The sequence below is a fragment of the Arvicola amphibius genome, chromosome 8 (assembly GCF_903992535.2).
Source record: "Arvicola amphibius chromosome 8, mArvAmp1.2, whole genome shotgun sequence".
Taxonomy (NCBI): Eukaryota; Metazoa; Chordata; class Mammalia; order Rodentia; family Cricetidae; genus Arvicola; species Arvicola amphibius.
In genome coordinates, this window is record NC_052054.1 from 19,951,499 (window position 1) to 19,971,294 (window position 19,796).

General features: G+C 38.9%; 1 protein-coding gene across 1 annotated transcript in view; it reads right to left on the minus strand.

The window, feature by feature from the left end:
* Window positions 1-19,796, minus strand: part of Grm1 (glutamate metabotropic receptor 1) — a 374,992-nt gene that overhangs the window by 88,230 nt on the left and 266,966 nt on the right. The window contains exon 3 of the mRNA XM_038340100.1: window positions 9,801-10,036. Coding sequence (XP_038196028.1) covers window positions 9,801-10,036 — 236 coding nt within the window. The remainder of the gene's footprint in view (window positions 1-9,800; window positions 10,037-19,796) is intronic.

The window sequence follows — 19,796 nt, forward strand, 5'->3', positions numbered from 1 at the left end:
ATTCAACCTGGATAGTGCTAGAAGGGATTCTGAGTTATTTTAAAAGTGTTAACAGCATTAGCAGAGATGAAACTACAGAACTGGGATGAGGTTATGACACTTAATTTCTGCTCCCATGACTCAATCTTCCACCCAGACTTCATCTAGAAAAGGTTCCATGGCCTCCCAAATCAGCACCATCAGCTGACATGTATTCCAAACTCATGAGTCTGTGGGAAACATTTCATACTCAAATCGTAGTGGGGTGAGTTTGAAGACCAGCTCATGGATGTGTAGAACGATGCTCTAATACTGTGATAGAGAGAGATAGGCTACAATATAAGCCTTATTGGCAGGCTGATTACTCATGGTAACATCCCAAAGCTCAGAGCAGAAAAACAACCTGTGGTATCAGATCTGCCTTTTAAAAGCAACTACTGGGGAATCTATTCCTATGGAACCTATTTAGGATAAATCTTGATTTCATAGTAGTCCAAACAGTATCATGTTAAATTTCTCTCAGGATTAAAGAGTTTGCTTATAATGAGGACATGAAATAGTCTCCTCACCCTTAATGGCAAGCTCCATGGAGCAAAACTAATGAAGGAATGGTACTACACAAAGTGCAATTCAGAAGTGTCACTGGCTCTTGAATACTTGCAGCTACTTGTCTTCCCACTTAAAATCCTTTAAGGTTTTCTCTGCTCAATCATCTATCCCCATCATGAAGAGGAGGCCCAAGGAGTGCACAAAAAGCAATAAAACACATACCCACCATTCAACCGAACCATTCCAGTCATTGTTAATATTTTAAATCCTTTTTACCTGTTATTATTCTGTCTATGTACATATGCAAGCATGCCATGGTGCATGTGTGGAGAGCCTGAGTTGATGGGTCATGTTAGTAAGGTTTTTTAAAATATATAGATAGATATTCTTCAACACTTCTAAGACCTATAGAATATGGCATTTAAAGTGTTTTAAGAACTTATACTTTTCTCAACAGTCTGCTTCTAAGAGCACCAGTCTACTTCAAGAGGATTATGGGCATTAAAGAGACTCCTTATAGAGTTTGCTAGCCATTTGGGCAAGAAACTGCTCTTGCGTGGACTGCTTGATGGTATCCTGTATGAACTGGGCATGCAGGACCAACAGAAAAGTGACTACTAAACTTTACAAAAGATGAGATGGTCCTTCAGGGTTCTTGCTTCACAGAAAAAACTGCCAGTCATTCTGCAGGACACAGAAGAAAGCAACTGATGAACTTTGCCAGTACAGGGCAGAACAGATTTTCAAATTTCTTGCTTGACTGAAAAGCAAAGTATCTGCTGGATACTTTGGCCTGTAGGCTGAAGATAGATGCCCCAACATTACAGCAAGATGTCTCTGTCAATTCTAGAGTTTTGGAAGTTGCTTACAACATACTTCCTGTTAACTTAGGTAATATTATATTTTTGTTTTTTTTCTGGAGTTGAAGACAGATAAAATTAGTTAATGTTTTTTAGTTATAATAAAAGAAAAATTAGATATAAAACTTTAGACTAATAAAGAAATATTGTAACTGTAATTCTTACTTGATACCTATGTTGTTATATGTAATTTTACTATGTTAAATTTAAAACCTTCCTTTTTCTTTAGAAAGAAAAGGGGAGGTGATGTGGGATGTTCTTCTGTATATGTGTCACTTTTATTGGTTAATGAATGAAGCTGTTTTGGCCAATGGCTTACCAAAATAAAGTCAGATGGGAAATCCAACAGAGAGAGAGAGAGAGAGAGAGAGAGAGAGAGAGAGAGAGAGAGAGAGAGAGAGAGAGAGAGAGAGAGAGAGTGGTCGGAGTCAAGGTGAGGCCATGTAGCTATTGAAGGAGACAGACACTGCCAGAACCTTACCAGTAGGCCACAGCCTTGTGGTGATACATAGATAAATAGAAATGGGTTAATTGAAGATATAAAAGTTAGTTATTGAGAAGCCTGAGCTAATAGGTCAAACAGAGTTGTAATTAATGTAGTTTCTGTGTGATTATTTTGGTCTGGGCACCAGGAAAGTAAAGAGTAGTTGCCAACTACACACTTCATTCTGAGTAAAGTTCAGAAAATATTTCCCTGTGCTCTGAGTTCAAAGGAAGGCAAAAGCCTTTAACTTTTCATTTAAAATGAACTCACAAAATATATTGATTTTTTCTGCTGTAAAAACCCTAGAAATTTACCATTGGAAGTTCTGTGTGTAGTATCTCCATGATTCTTTCATGTAAATTGAAATTAAATTTCAGACTTAATCTCCATATGTCTATGAAATACTATTATTAACAAACAATATAAACTTTCACTTCCTGTATTGTTCTTATGCATTTTGAGAGTCAAGCATATCAAATGAGCTCCATAGTTCTGCGATAAAAATGCAGGCATTCTTATGAAAATTATCATTATCATGAAAAAGAGAAATTAACCTACTAGCCTTTCCATATTATTGATAGCTACATTTCTGTCATTCATTTTATACTTCTGGATTTTATTTTTGTGTGTGATATTGCTGTTAGTTTCCATAGAAACCTTTATTAAGCTTCATTTCAGATTTTGCTGTGTAAATAGAGTTTCCATGCACTAGATTGCTGATTTGAAGACTGAGGGTACTGAGCCAAGGCTGAGTGATTTGGAAATCACTGAGACTAATTAAAAAGTGCTTTATGCAAAGTCCACATCGCTGTTTAATTAGCTGACTACATCAAGGGATTTGGAGATGTGTTGGAAAAGCACAAACTGACATAGCCTAACTCCTAAAATTTTAATCATTGGGAGGACAGTGGAAAGAGTGGCATTATACAAATCAATCATTCTCTTGTAGCAAGCGACTTAACTACTGAAGGGATTTGTGTCATGTTTGCATTGGAATAGCACTTTGTCTTTCCTAACAAGAATTACTGGACAGGTCCCTGGGATGCCTGCTCATGGGGATCTGGGTTAAAAAGTACTTGTAGATACCTTGCTAACTCATTTACGTTTCTGTTAGCTGATGGATGCCCTACCTTAACCTCTGAGTCTCGGGTTCAACAACTGCAACATGATAATAGTACCTACCTCACACAGATGCTTAGCGAGTTTAATGAAATAATTTGAGGGTTTTTTTTGCAAGGAAATAATATAACTTGGAATTACTGTTGTCTCTTGCTCATCACAAGGGATTGCAGGAAAATCATCTTTTACAGACATCAAAAGCTAAGAATAATCAGATCTTTTGCAGAAGCTAGAGTAAAACTGGAATATAAAATCAACCTATCCTCTTGCATATTAATGTCAAATCTCTAGACTAGTTCTAACATTGCAGACAGTGTACATTCCGTGACAGAGTTGCAAGGTTAAGAATAATGGCAAGAAGAAAGCCTGTTCATAGTATTGATGCAATGTTTCTCAAGTAGTTTCTCTCCACATTTGATTGAGTGTGCAAGTGTGGAAGCCATGGGTATGAGGAGTTGACTGTACCTACTTCTAGTACTGGTGTCATGTCTGAGCAGAGAAAGACAATGATTTTGGTCATTTCACAGAAATACAGTTCTTGAAGTTGTAAGTTTAACATTACTATATCCAAAAATGTGAAATTAGAGGAAACATAAAATCAATCCTTAATCACCTGTACACAGTGTTAAAAGACATTCACTTTTCATTACTCTGGATGCTCTTGTAGCACAGATAAGAAAAACCTAGAGACAGAAATTGGGGTTCAACCCAAAAATCAGAAAAAAAGCCGCCAAGCCACTATAGAAGTCTTAACTCTGACAAGGCTGGGTGACCTACCACAAACTAAGCTGAATAAACCTCTCTCTCTTCCCATTTTACATTCCCTCTAATGCTGGGATTAAAGGCCTATGACTTCTTAGGACTGAGATTAAAGGTGTGAGCCACCACCACTTAGATTTGTTTCTGTATTGATCTTGTGTAGCCCAGGGTGTCCTTGAACTCACAGAGATCCATCTGACTCTGTCTTCTATCCTGGGATTAGCCAAAGTGTTTTAGTGAAGTAACGAGAAAATCTTTCTAACTCACCCTTTTCCATTTTCAAAAAAATTCTCGAGTTTTGTTTCCAGTAGTGGAATTAATTTTTCCAGAAGTTCACTCTGAAGATATGAGTAGTTTACAGGCTTTTTGAAAATAAAATGTTCCAAAAGTCAACTCCTACCAGCCCTGCATGAGACCCTCAGTGTTTTTCCATTTTTATTGCCTTGTGATAATCACAGCGTGTATGTGATGCAGTATCTCACATTCAGGAGGATTACACTTCTTATGCTTTTGATATTGCAGCTTGTCTTTACAGTCCCCATTTAATAGCTCTGCAATATTCTTTCCCATAAAAGCTCCATAATTACTTAGCCATTCTTATCTTATTGTTGGACATTTAGGATGCTTCCAATTTTCCTTATTAAAAAAATGAATATGAGGCAGAGGGTTTTTCTTGGCTGTTGCTGTTACTATTTTTAGATTGTTCCCTTATAAAAGATCCCTAAACATGTGATTACTAGCTTAAAAGCATGGTAGCTTGAGCTCTCTTAGAAACACGTATATAATTTTGTGGTAGGGCAGTGCATTAATTAAATGCATAAGTTCACTGAGGTCACTATGTCCTCAGCCTCTTTTCAAATCTACTCCATTTATAGTCACAACTTTGGTTTTAATGCCTTATAATTTACTGTACTGTATTGTCTGTTTTCCACGGTATAATAAAACTATCTAGTGGTAATGCTCATTGGTTCATGACTTATAGGGTATTGATGACTAGTCCTATGCTACAATGTGGATATGTCCCCAAAATACACATTGGTATTTAATTGGAACTGAACCTTTAAAAACTGGATCTTCAAGAGACCACATGAAGGGAGTTATTGCCTGTATTGCAAATGGGGTTGATAAAAGTCTTTAAAATTGTCCCCATTCTCTGTAGGGCATCAAGTAAGATAGAATTCCAAGACTCCTGGCAAACAGAGTTGTACTACAATACCTTGGAGACTGCCATTAGAGTTTAGACTGTACTTCTTTTTATGATGTTTGCTTTACCATTATTTTTCCAGTTATGGAGACTTCGTACTTGGATTTTCTTATCACGCAAGTGAGATCAGAGAAGACTAGTTCAATTAAGTTCCTACCACATATAAGATGAGATAGGTCCTAATTTGTTTTCATCCATTGTATTCTAGGGTGTAACTTCTCTTTTTCCTTTTGGAAGTTTGGTCCCAGTGGCAATTCACAATCCTGAAAATCAACTGATAAACTGATTGTCAATCAGGGTTGAGGAAAATGTTATATCTTTGCACCCTCCTCTGCATCTGTTCTTTGAAATAGTCTGGCTTAGAACTCAGATGAGAATTTTAGGAGGGGCCCACCACACCCAATTTTTCTCTATTACTTGAATCTCAATAAACCTTCAATTTATTAGTCTTAAGTCCAAGCCTTCAGAGCCTTAACCTACTCCCATTCTGCTTCTTAGAATCCAGTTTCTGCGCTTTGAAACCATCTGAGCTCACTTCTAGAAAAGACATAGTATAAATCATAAGGAGGCAATCCTCAGTGGAAGATCTCTGAGATTAGCCAGTCTCCAGGCTACTCCAACCTCGGGAGATGAGCTATGAGCAGCCAAGAGCAGCCAAATCTCCCGGATGACCCTAGATTTATGAACTAAACAAATCATTGTTGTTTAAGCCACCAACCCTTGATGGTGGCTTGTTTTGAAGGTGTATTGTAACAGTAGATAACTGATGAATATTCTCTATAACCTTGCCGTCTACAACCCTGACAGAACAATAGTTTGATTCAATTAAGGAACAGAGCTCCCAGCCTAGGGAAAGTTCAGTGTATTTTTTTCTTCTTCAGAGGAATGATACAGCATCACACCCGGGTCTCACAGAACAAAAAGCAAATATTTGTGTAGTTCCTGAGATAAAGGGGATTTTACCTAAAGCAGTGAAGCTACACAACTTAGGAATTCCAGTATGCACAGAGGTGATGCTGAAGATGGGACCCATTTACAGTCAAGTGTTAATTGAGCAGTGCTGCATGGGACCTGTGGGATCTGCTGCTTTGTGGAAATCTGTATCAAAGCTTAGCTGGAATCATAAAATTCTCCAACCTTGTGTTGTGTCCAGACACTGTAATTTTTCATGTTATTTTCACATAGAGATCAAACTCTGACAATAATTTCATGCAATATGAACAATATTCACCAGCTGCCTATTTCCTATCAATATTTTTGTTATTATTGATAATTTGTCCTGTTTTAAAAATTAATTTATTTGTTAAGATTCAATTTTGTTGTTTTAAACATGCGCGCGCATGTGTGTGTGTGTGTGTGTGTGTGTGTGTGTATGTGTGTGTGTGTGTGTGTGTGTGTGTGCATATACATGTGCATGCATGAGCTGGAGACACAGTGGGCCCTTTATAAGAGCAATATGCCATCTTAATTACTGACCCATTTCTTGAGCTCCTTAACACTTAGTTTTATATTTATTTGTGTGTGTGTGTGTGTGTGTGTGTGTGTGCACATGCATGAGCTGGTGTGCACACCTGCTCTCTTTGTTCATTTGTGTGGAGGCCAAAAGAGTTTTGCCAGTTGTCATCTTCCACAATTTTCTACCTATTTCCACCCAGGCAGTGTCTCTTCTTGAACCTGGGGCTTGCTTTTAGTTAAGATGGAAGCCAGAAAACTTCAGTGATCTCACTGTCCTCCAACACTCAGAGTTGAGATTATGAATATGTTGTCTCTTGGGTGCAGGGATCTGAACTCTGGTTTTAATGACTGCAGAGCAAATGTCTTAGCTGCTGAGCGAACTGTCTAACCTCTATCTGTTGGCTTTTATTTTGTTGTTGATGTTTTTTGTTTTTCTAGCCAGGGTTTCTCTGGCTATCCTGGAGCTGACTTTGTAGACCAGGTTGGCTTTGATCTCACAGAGATTCACTTGCCTCTGCCTCCCAAGTGCTGGAATTAAAGGTGTGCCCCAGCTTGTGTGGTGATTTGTCATATTTTTAAGGTCTCGCCGAGGATGCCTTCAACCCTCAATCCTTCTGCCTCAACTATTTGAATGTTGGAACTAGAGGCCTGAGTCATCATGATAGGTTCCATATTGGCACTGTTAATCAGCACTGTCAAATGTATCTGTAATATGTGTCTTAACTGTGTTTCAATTTAAATCAGCTAAAGATAAATAAAACACATTTTTGGCTTCTCAATCTCACAAGCCACAGTTATGTCACAGTAGCCATGTGTGACTGGAGGCCACCTTAGTGGACAGCAAAAAGTCAGATTTCCATTACTGCAGAAAGCTCTACTGACCAGCCCTTTTCTACAGTGTGTTCTAGTTTATAGACTCCATAAATGCAAATTTGATTATCTTCCTGGTTATTTTAAAGTATTCACAAGTTAGTGTTTTGGGTGACTGTTGAATTAATTTCCTGACTGAAGAGGCCAGCTACAAGTCAATTAACTTTTATTGGATGATCCCAAGCTGCTAGCTTTCGGTCAGCTTTGCAGGTCTTAGTCAGTGACATCTACCTCCTCAAAGCAGAGTCATGCTTGACCATCTGTCAGCCAATCCCTTTAGCCCATTCAGGATCTCACTCAGGATCAACTCCGAAGTGAATCTCACTCTCCATAATTCCACAGCTGTCATAGCCCAGTGCCCACATGCTCAGCTGCACTCTCAGGGGGCTTCATTAGGCATGTCCTTCCACCTTTCCTCCCTGCTTGTCCACTCCCTGACTCCAACAGCACTGACCTCCTTGTCCTTCTACCAGGCCAGCGTTTGTGTGTGCTTCCCTCTTCCAGGGAAGCTCCCGCTGTTAGGATGCTGGCCCGCAACGCCTTATGTCTGTAGTTATCTTCCCAGCAAGGTTTTCTCCACTCATCCTTTCTAAATTGCAATCCTTCAATTCCATTGGTTCTTACCCTCTCCATGGCTCTTACGACCAGGTAACAATGAGCAGGCCCCAACTTCTGCTGCTGCTGCTTTCCTCCTCTTCCTTCTATACTTTTGTTCCTCTTCCTTCTCTTCTTTTCAGGCTATTTCCTTGAATTTAGTTATAGCCCTTTGCAATAATAGTAGGTGCTAATTAAATATTTATTGCATGAAAGAAATATATTTCCTATAAAAATAATAGCTCTCCGGAAAAGAATTTCTGTACTATAAGAAAATGCAAGTCGAATGATTATTTATTTAAAAAGAATTATCTAAGCATTCAGAGATGCAAGACCTGTCTTCATGGATATTACAGTTTAAGTAAGAAAGTGTTTTATAGAAAACAGAACAATGAAAAGTAACATTGCATTAAAAGCCAAGGAAAACAGGCAAGGTATTGTGCTAGGTGATGAAAAGGAACAACTCCAATTTCATTATTTCTGGTTATTACAGAAAAATAGAGAAATCCTGCCACTGCTCATTCTAAACATCTTGGTTTTGTAAATAAGGAGATGGATTGAGAAGACTGATTGGACTTTTGGAATTCTTACCCTCTATGAGTCTATTTCAGAGAGAGGAAAAGTCAAAAAGTGTGTTTGGCAAACAGGTTTACTGTTACTATCCACCCCTTCCTCCTGCCTCACAGACAATCTGTATTTCTTAAGCTCCCTGTTAGCCATATTGCAGATGTCCTAAAAACCTAGATGGGAAACAGATCTATACCAAGCAATTCTCCCAGAGAACTCTGTTAAATAACACCAAGCTAGACATATCATACTCTATTTACATGTATTGACATTATACTTACAGAAAAATATAAGTATTATTGAAAATAGAATATTCTATACAACAAACATTGTTCTTACCATATCTTGCAAAAATTCATTGTCTTGGTTTATTTATCTGTTTCACTTTGATAAATCCTAAGAGAATACATACTTAAAGGTCAGGATTTTTAGATTATACTCTTTTCTCTCCAATTGTTCCTATACACAGGGTCTACACATGCAAGGGAAATGAATAATAAATTTCTAGGATGTTCTAAGTATCTGCTAACCTAAATCCAGGAAACCCACATCTTTGTCATGCAATAAAAATGAGACCTTTAATAGAGACCAATCCATCACTGTGGGCAAATCTTCGTGCTATACCATCTTAGTGTGATCAAATGGCTTGGAATGACATTATGACAGAATAAAGACAATTTATTTACTTTTGCATCATAAATATTATTGGAAAATGACAAGAGGTAGCCATGTCCCCACTCAATAATGATAATTAAAATAATAGCTCCAGTGTTATAAATGTAAGTCCAGCAGGCTCCTGAACACCTTGGAAAGACATGCTACCCTTCCTACTGGCTTTAGCGAGCCATGTTCCAGCAGCCACTGTCCAGCTGGAAGCCATCCTCTGGCAGACAGGCGAGATTGCACTTTCTTGGCACCTGTAGCCACAAACATCATGTTGATTGTATGGCCTAACATGACTTAACCCTCTCCTTTCCTGACCTGTGAATTAAAGCAGTCACAGAGAAAAGAACGACATCAATGATGCTTATGTGTATCTGAGCTACCATCACCTGAGTGTACTAAATCACCTTTCCCTCTAGTTCAAATATTGGATGTCTGACTGCTCTGTTTGCTGGTCATCTATTTGTATTTCCTCCTTTCCTCATATCTGCACCAGAGACTAGTCTTTCTAACGTACAGGAACATAAATCCATGGTGGGAGGGGGACTACATATGTCTACTCTATTTAAGCTATTTTATGAGCTAAGCTTTCATTCCCCACTCCGGTTGGAACCCCAGCTCTGATACAGTTTATTCACATTCGGAACCTGTAATAGAAATAGAGAAGATGACCCACATTGAGCTGTTACTTTGTTACCTGTGCAGATTTTTTTAAAGTTGGGGTTTTCCAGGAGGTGTCCAGGTAGACGACACTGGAAGCGGTGTTGCCAGAACTCGGGGAACCAGGGATTCCTTGTGTTGGTGTCTAGCCTCAGCTTCAGGAAGTAGTCATCAAACGACCTGACCTCTGGAGACTGCAGCTTTATCGTGATTCCTCCGTTGGCTTCCACCTCATAGCCTTCAATGACTTCATCTCTGTCTGCCCATCCATCACTGAAACAATTCAGGGATTTGGGAAAGGAGAGAAGAAGACAATGTCTCACAAATGAATTCAGAAATATCTACAAGCAAAGTAAGTCAGAGAAGTTAAAGTCTACATTTTTTCTTTTTTCTTTTTTCTTTTTCTTTTTTTTTCTGAGACAGGGTTTCTCTGTAGCTTTAGAGACTGTCCCGGAACTAGCTCTTATAGACCAGGCTGACCTCAAACTCACAGAGATCCACCTGCGTCTGCCTCCTGAGTGCTGAGATTAAAGGTGTGTGCCACCACTGCCCAGCGAAGTTAGGGTCTACTTTAAGCCACTGTCACTACCCCTTCGGAGTTCCCGTTTGCTAGACAGGAGAGAGTTGTGAACATGAAAGCTCCTGCTTGTGTCTTCGCACACAGAAAGGGATGTCAACAGTGATAATAGTATCGATGACCACAGCCAAAGTTCACTGAGGTTTTCCTAGTCAGACTGTTCGGTTAATCACTGTCATGGAACAGATATAAAACATTTTCAGAAATTACCTTAAGTTCCCTTAGGTTCCCGCGTCTAGTTCTCATAATGCTAAATAATACAATCACCTTGTAACGATTGCCCACAGAAAGACAATAAAGCCCAAATGTTCAGATTCTTCATACTAAGCACTCAACGTGTGAGGGGGATCCTGCACGTGGTCATGGCAGTGAAATAAACCATGAAGGGATGAGAACAAATACTCAGTTCAGATGGCCTTCATCAACCGGGACCAAAACTTTGGGGAGCCTGGTGCCACGTGTTTTATTTCCAACAAATTTAAACATAGTACAACTTGGAAAACAGTGTCCTGGTGTAGTACAGTCCCTGGTGCACAAGGAAGTGTACTTAGATTGAAACTTGACTCAAGGAATATGTCATCTCTTCCAACAAGATGGGTCTAGAGAAAGGCTACCTGTATTAGCTTAAGGACCTAGGGAAGGATCTAGCCTGGTCTTGGCCATACAGATAGCATAGATGTCATTTGGGCTATAAGCCGCCTCAGGTCGGGATTGTGGGGGCTTGGGGCAGAGCCTCTGGCTCTACAGATAATGTAAGGGTCATTTAGACTATTAAGTATCTCTGGTCCTGGTTGTGGAAGCTTGCAGGACCTCCCGTCTGTAAGGATCATTTAGATTACTAGGTACTTCCAGTCTTGGTTGTATGAGCTTAATATAACTTGGCTCAACAGAAAAACAGATAATGGGGTTATTAATCACCTCCAGTTCCAAGCTTTCTAGATGGAAGAACAGGTACATCTTTCCCATCAAAAAGACAATTCTGTGTTCATAGCATTCCCAGTCTCCCTGGAGATCTGTGAGTACAAAGACTTCTTGCTGTCCTCCCAACAAATGTGGTTTCAACACTATACTCAAACCATTATAAGAGTTGCATGTTATGAAATAACAGATGAACTTATCAGTGTTTGCTCCTGGTATATTCTTCCCATTTCTCTCCCATAGAAGTGACCAGAGTATTTACTCAGTGCTATTCCACAATAACAGCATTTATGGAAAACCATCTCACACCCAAATAGAAAAGAATCCTCCAACTTACTAAATGGATGCCACTGGCATTTTATCTAGAGGGTTGGGTTTTAATATGTGCTCACCTTCTGGAGCACTCACATCTGCCATGAGTGATGTAGGACCAATTAAACTGAAGTGTGCATGTGACCTGAAAGGTACCCAGCACTGAGCGCAACAAAAGGCTTGCTTTAGTCAGTGTTATATGGCATGCGGCAAACATTGAACTCAGCTGTACTGAGCTAAAAGAAAGTGGGTTTTTAACTGCCAGGAGAAACATTGGAAAAATACTACAGGACATCCTGGAGAGGTTGGTCTGGGTGACTAGGACATCTGGGCTTGTTTATTGTCACTTATATAAATTGGTCTCATAACTTCTCACAGAAACTAGGAAGCAAAATTTAGCATACATTTCAAAGGGATGATTCCCAGACCCAAGAAGAAAGATATCCTAAGGTTATAAAAACTGGTAAGCAGTTGGGAGACTTCCATCCCAAAGAAGCGACAAAATAATTTACAATTATAGGTTTGCCAAAGTAAATGTGTGAAGTAAAGAGAAGCTGGGACCTACCCCCAGGAAGCTTAGTGGAGCTAAAGGGCATCTTACAACCACCCTGGCCAGAGAGTAGATTTATCTCTAGACACAGATATATATATATATATATATATATATATATATATATATATATATATATATATATATATATATATATAGAGAGAGAGAGAGAGAGAGAGAGAGAGAGAGAGAGAGACAGATATAGCATAGCCTCCTGAAACTAGTGGAACATAGTGCTATAGGCTATGCTGCAGAAAGTATCTTGTTTGCTTTCCACAGAGCAGGGAACTAGACTGAGTACAAATGATTTAGCTGAGCTAACTGGTTCAGTTTCTCTCTAGTGCCTCCCCACCCCAGGGAACCACTGTGAGTTAAAGTTTCAACAGGTCCAGAGGGATAGTGAATAGTGCAGATAATGTGTGCCTGAATTTAAGAGAATTTGAGGCAGAGCATAGATGAACCAGACCAGAGTTATGTGATATGCCTCCAACCCGGCTAAGAGAGCTACTTCACAGTCTATTCATATCACACTCACCATGATGCTTAGCTACAACTTCAACTGAGAATAAGATACATTATTTCCTGCCTGCCTTAGTCAGGACCGTGAGGGGGGCGTTCACCCATGGAGACGGTGGTACAGAACTAACGGGAGATCACCAAGTCCAGTTGGAATGGGACTGATAGAACATCCGACCAAACAGGACTCTCTGAATGTGGCCAACGGTGGAGGCTGACTGAGAAGCCAAGGACAATGGCGCTGGGCTTTGATTCTTCTGCATGGATGGGCTCTGTGGGAGCCTTGTCAGCTTGGTTTATCACCTTCCTGGACCTGGGGGGAGTTGGAAGGACCTTGGACTTAACATAGAGTAGGGAACCCTGATGGCTCCTTGGCCTGGAGAGGGAGGGGGTACGGGTGGAGGGGAGGGGAGGGAAGGGAGAGGAGGAGGGGAGGAGATGGAAATTTTTAAATAAAAAAAATAAACCATGAAAAAAAAAGAAAATGCAAAAAAAATTCTGTTATGGACTTAAAAGTAGTTTAAACACTAAACGTATTTAATACAAGAACAGATATCTAACAAGATGTAGAAATCCTACAAGGTTAAAGAGGTGGTCAATATCACTATGAGGGAGAGCTTGGAAGTTAAACACAGTAGTGTGTTTCTCTCTCTCTCTCTCTCTCTCTCTCTCTCTGTGTGTGTGTGTGTGTGTGTGTGTGTGTGTGTGTGTGTGTTGAGAGTCAACAGTCAACATTAGTCAGGTTAATAGTGGGGAGCTGCTTTAATGGTCTCAAGTAGAGAGAGTCAACAGTACAACTGAAATAAGAGAAGTGTGGCCTAAGCTGGGATGGGCATAAAAGTTCCAGGCTGAGGACCATGAGATAGGCTCAAAATATTATTGGTCTGTTACTCATAAGGTCCTTCTTCCTTCCTCCAGCAGGTTAAGTGGCCAGAGTACAGTACCCGGGATGGATTGCTCTGCTCACCATCACTGAAAATGAGGTAGTCAAATTGATTGAACAGATTGACTTAATCACCTTTCTTTTTGATCAATCTACTAAGAAAGGCATAACCTTTAAATACATATTTAATTAATTGTCTGCTGGAAAGAAGTGCAAATCATGTTGAAAGGCAATGGGAATACATTTAAATTCACATATTCAAATATATTCTGTTACATCTTAACCACATCTACAACAGCTGGATATTTGAACTATACTTCATGTCATGTTCAAAAGCAGAACAAACCCAAACCAGCTAGACTCTCAAGGACTTCTGCCTAGAGTTAATATTTGGAATAAAAGTGAATTGCACTGTAAATTACATAGAGGTTAGTCTGGACGTGTTACTTTCTGAGATTTAATATTGTGAGAGTTTTATTTAGCTGACCATCTATTGAAGAAATGTATGTTATAATTTTAAATAGCCTATGAATGAAAATTTATATCTTTGCTTTCTTCCCTCATCATCATCCTTTCCCTTCTCTGCATCCTCCCCTTCTTTCAATCCCTCATTTTTTCTTGCTTTATGCTCCATTTTTGTAAAAATAAAATATGACATGTTAAGCCAAAAAGCATAACAAGTTTGACGCACATACCTTAGGAACAAAGCATTCTCTGTAAACATGGACCAGTATGGAGTTTAGATAGTTGGAGTCCTGTATCCTCTGATCACAAGTTGAATGCTTTAATCCCCACTAAGGATGGCACCCATTCCAAAAGTTACAGCTGGTGTTAAATTTAAGAGTTCATAAAATAAAAGCAATAAAGGAATGTGGCAGCAAAACCATTCAGGCAGGATTACTTGGTGAATATTTACTTAAGTAGTGTGTGACTGGAATAGTATATGAGAGCCTAAATCTGTCTCCAGTAATGTGCAAGGAACTTTTATTGTCGTTGACTTCTTTTTTAAACAGGGTATCATTAAACAGCTATGGCTGACCTGGAACTGACAATATAAACTGTGTTGGCCTTAAACTCATAGAGATCCACATGCCACATCCGTGATTAAAGGTGTGTGCCACAATTCCCAGAATATATAAAGAATTTAAATAAAATAATCTGCTTAGAAACATTGGTAAGGTAACTCTTCATTTTTATGCTTTAATTGACTTATCTGTATATTCCTTGTCATGCACACTTACAGAGAATGTTCAAGGTCATTTTGCTGTTTAGTTGTGTTAGGAATTTGGGTGACAACATTTTGGGGGGATGGTTTCTATAAAGTATGCTTTCACAGGGAGCCAGCAGCGTGCCTCCTGGTGTGCACTGTACTTGACCTGAGGTGACTTCTCTCACCTGGCCACCACTCATGGCTTGGGAGTGCATCCAGCCTGCTGGGAGGTGATTCCACCTCAGACATTGCTGGATTCGGAGAGGCACATTTACAGCCCCCGGCAGCTCATGCTGTATCATCTGCTTCCCAGTTATGAGGTCTTTTCTCTGCCTGAAATTAGGAAACAAAACTGCACATTGTGGAGGAAGAGGGCAACAGAAAACCCAATGCCTTAAGGATTTCTCAGAAAGTACAAGAACCCCTGGTTCTTATCCCTTTTCTGTTATTTTATGTGTATCTATGTTTGTATGTGTACATGTGTGCGTGTTTGTATGTGAGTGCTGGAGCTTGACATTAAGAGTCTACCCCAATTGTTTCCTAACTTGTTTTTGAAGTGTGGTCTCTCACTGAAGCTGGGACTTGTGGTTTGGCTAGGCTGGCTGGCCAGTGAATTTCAGGGAGCCTTCAGTCTCTGCTTCCTCGGTGCTGGGGATACAGACTCCTGATGTTGAACCTGGCTTCTTTTACATTTGTGTTGGGGATTAAACTCAGGTCACCATGCCAACTTGGCAAGAACTTGACTGACTGAGTCTTCTCCCCAGACCCTTGTACTCAATCTCTTTATTCAGCAATTATTTAAAAGGCTATCCTCTCCTCGCCAAACCATTTTCCTCTTCCTTATAGAACTTTATGTTTGAAGCTTGAATAATTGTGAGATTCCTTCTACCAAACAAATTCTGACACTAATCACAGGAAAATATTGTTTCTTCAAACTCCATTAGTGACTTCACTAAGGTTCATAGATATTACTTTTGCAAGAAATGGATAGCAAATGGTAGAAATTATAAAATATATTAATGTTCCTTAAATACACAATTATTTTAGGAAATATATTTATGTTTTATTAATTTCAATTTTATGGTAAACCATATCCCTGGGAGGCCTGTTCTTTTCTAAAGGCAAAGAGAAAAGAAGTGAAGCTGGAGGAGTGGGGGAGACTAAGAGGGGTGGAAAGAAAGGAAAACTGTAGTCAGGATATATCATATGAGAGAATAGGGGGAGACTGGACATTGTAGAGAGATGGATATTTCCATATATATACATTTTACATATCTATTCTTCATATATATAAATTCTTCACATATATAAATTCTTCACATATATTAAGAAGAATGAGAAGGAGAAGAAGAGGAAGAAGAGAAAGAGGAAGAGGAGGAAGAAGAAGAAGAACAAGAACAAGAACAAGAACAAGAACAAGAACAAGAAGAAGATGACGAAGAGTAGGAAAGATTAAGAAGTATTAACATAAAACACAACTGGCATATATCAAGCACAACCAACATTAGAGTTAACCTGTAATTAACTCAAAAGTTCCTCAGAAACAAGAGATAAATAAACGACATTAGAGTCATGGAAGTCATGAATACTATAAATAAATGAGAAAAACTATACTACTTAAAGTAACAAAGATGAAGCTCATACACATAAGACTGATTAGAAATTGATGTTAAGTATAATATTAAGTCACAATTACAGGTGACATTTCTCTAGTTTTAAAAATAAGAATCATAGCTTTGTTTTTGAAACATGATAGTTACTGGGAGACTTGTGGGCCCAGGTAACAGTCGATTTTCTTACCTAGAAAGGAGTTAGATGAGCATTCCTGCTTAATTAGAATTCTCCGAGCCTAGCACATTTTGTGCCCTTTCTGTTTAAATATTATATCTGTAAAATGTACATATTTAAAAATAAGACACAAACCAACTTTTAATGTGGTTCTGAAAAATATCCTAAATATCAGAAGTAGACATACAAAACGTATACATGAACGCCAAGGCCTGAAGTGCTCAGAGTTAAACAGACTGATAATAAGACAGAAGTTGAAGGATGTCTGTCACTTCAAATTAAGTGACATTGACCTAATCTATTGAATTTGATAAAATTAATATGTTAAATCATATCCTCAAAAAGAACCAAAAGTATATTGTATACACCTAAAAAACTATTTCAGAAAGTGTGAAAATAAAAGATATGTAAGTACACCTGAGAAATATAAATAAAAATAAGCCAGGTATCATAATTTTAACATAAAAATCAAATGACTTCAGGTATAAGCAGATCTTAAATTCAGGTAATTAGTAGCTTTAACTCCATATGTAACAATAATTTCCTTTTGCTCTATGACAAAACTTATTCACAGGTTTGGGTAAAAACCCATCTTTAGGGATCTTATCCAGCCTACCTCAGTCTGACCTTTGGTCTGTAATGATTCACATCACATTGATCCCCTAAGAAAAATGAATTCATCCTCTCCCAATATTTCCAAATGTTTTCACCTAATACAATTCAGAGTCCAACATCTCTGAATCTCATCAGCTCAGTCATCTAAATCACGTATGAGTGTGACCAGAAATGGTCCTGCATCTGGGAGCTTGTGAAATTAGACAATAAGTGATCTGGTCCCAAATAAACACTGGGACATGAATGAGGTCACACAGATGTCCCATTACACAGAAAGAAAATGCAAAAGGAAAACATGCCTACCAAGTACAGACAAGTGAAAGACGCAGACAGCCAAACAGCAGATCCTGAGGACTGGGATTCGTCCTTTCATCGAGGATTGTGTCCTCTGGGTGTTGGAACTGGCGTGTGAGTCACATGTTCTCTGGGATGTATGGTAGTACATGTCTAGAGATGGGTAAACATACCTTGTTCAATCCATGTCCTGCCTGCCTAATTTTGTGAGTCTGACACTTTGTTTCATGTGAAGCCCTCTGTGTCCCTGGCGTGCAAAACTTCCAGTGTTTCATGTTTGCCAGATTTCCTTAAGAACCTGGTAGGTTCCATGTATGTTCAGAAAATGGATCTCATTAGATTCTTCAACAGCTCTTACACAATCCTTTCTGTGCTTGTAGATTCTGTGTGGATGGCTAAGAAACCAATATGAATTATTCTAGTCTCTGCAAAGATCTCCCTGTGTGACTGGGTAGATCGAACTCTCCCTTCTTTATATTTTTTAAAAATTTATTTTACATGCCAGGCCCAATTTTCCCTCCCTTCTCTCATCCCAGTCACTCCCCCATCCCCTGCTATGTTCCCACTCCCCAATCCACTTCTTTTCTGTTTCTATTCAGGAAAGGGCATATCTCCCATGGATATCAACAAGACATGGCATATAAATTTGCAGTAAGACTAAGCACATCCCCATATATTAAGGCTGAGCAAGGTGACCCAGTGTGAGGATAGGGTTAAAAACAGTAAAAGAATAAGAGACAGTTCCTGCTCCCACTGTTAGGGGACCAAGCTGCATAACTGTAACATACATTCAGAGTGCTTAGGTCAGTCCTATGAAAGCTCCCTGGTTGTCAGTTTATAACTCTTAATCCTGTTCATACAGTGACAAAGTGTTTTTACATTCTGGACTGGCTAAAATTTCCCGAAATCATTTATTCTTATCTAGTAGCTCCTTCTTCAATTTATCTTCATTTCACACTCTACTGCAAATTCCAAAACAAAACAGAAAACATGCAAGCTCAACAACAACAACAAAAAAAAAAAAAACTAAGGTGAGCCTTTAGCCATTTGTTTAGAAATCAGCAAATATTCAAGTTCATAATGTATAAATTTTGTTTTCCATCTAATTTGAAGACACAATGCAACAAAGTTTTCAGACATAATATAACAAAGACCCTCTCTTCTCCAGTTTCAACAGCAAGTTTCCCATCTCCTTTGGTCCTTCACCAGCAAGATTTTGTTATTTGTTTGCCCACTGTCTGCTCATAACCTGACCATTGCTCAGGACAACACAGGTGTTCTCTACGATGCTCCTTTTTGCCTTTTGATCCCTCACGGCCAGAGGTGATTGCATCTACATTCTTGCCTGTACTCCATTGAAGACAAGTGAGGTTACTGTTCTTTTTAATATTTTAATATTAATTTAATATTTTAATATTAATATTTTTAATATTTTTAATATTCTCCAGCCTCTGTCCATGGACCAACCCAAGGTCATTCTGGCATTGAACGTGTCATGTCAGTGTCTCACTACCCAATCATAGGAGTCTTCTTAGTTTCTCATTGCTGCTGTGGCTGATGATCATAAACTTGATGTTGGAAGTAAAGCGGGTGTATTAGATTACACCCCTGGAAATGATAAAGCCCAAATGTCTCTCTCTGGCCTAAAACCAAGGTGACCAGAGTACAGTGTTCTTTCAGGAGGCTAAATGACCGAATCCATTCCTCCCTTATTCTAGATTCTGCAGATAACTGGCATCTGGAAATGTACTATATTCTTCCATTGACAAAGGCAGAAACTGCACTCTGAGGTCTCTGTCCATCAGTACAGTTGCACACCTGACCTTAGCCTCTGTCTTCTCAGACTTTATGATTGTCCAGTTCAGAAAATATGAAAAAACATTCTCAGCTCAAAATTATAATTTTAACTTTATCTATGAAGCCCTTTATATATACCCTATAAGAAAGGCAATGTGTTTATAGGTTCCAGTAATGAGAAAATATATGTCTTTAGGGCTGTCCTTATTCTACCTGCAGCAGAGAGTCATGAGAGCTTACTATGAAGCAGGAGTAGGAAATGTCTGTTTAGATAGTTTGTGTGAGAGTAGACAACTCATCAGAAGGTATGAAACTTAGCATGAATAAATAAACATGGAAAGGAGACATGTCCAGAGGGATGAGTAAGGCTCCAGGGGACACTGCAGACATGGACACACATCTGAGAGTCTAAAATTGCATTGTGCATATCGTTGGTCGACCAGCCTATCAAGGGACCAATATATTAGGCTAGGAAGCAAACAACTAACAACAGCATCAAATCTCTTTTTGAGATATCGGTGACAGCAGTACAGAAACCAAGTAGAAAACTCAGAACACTAAAGCCTACACAGA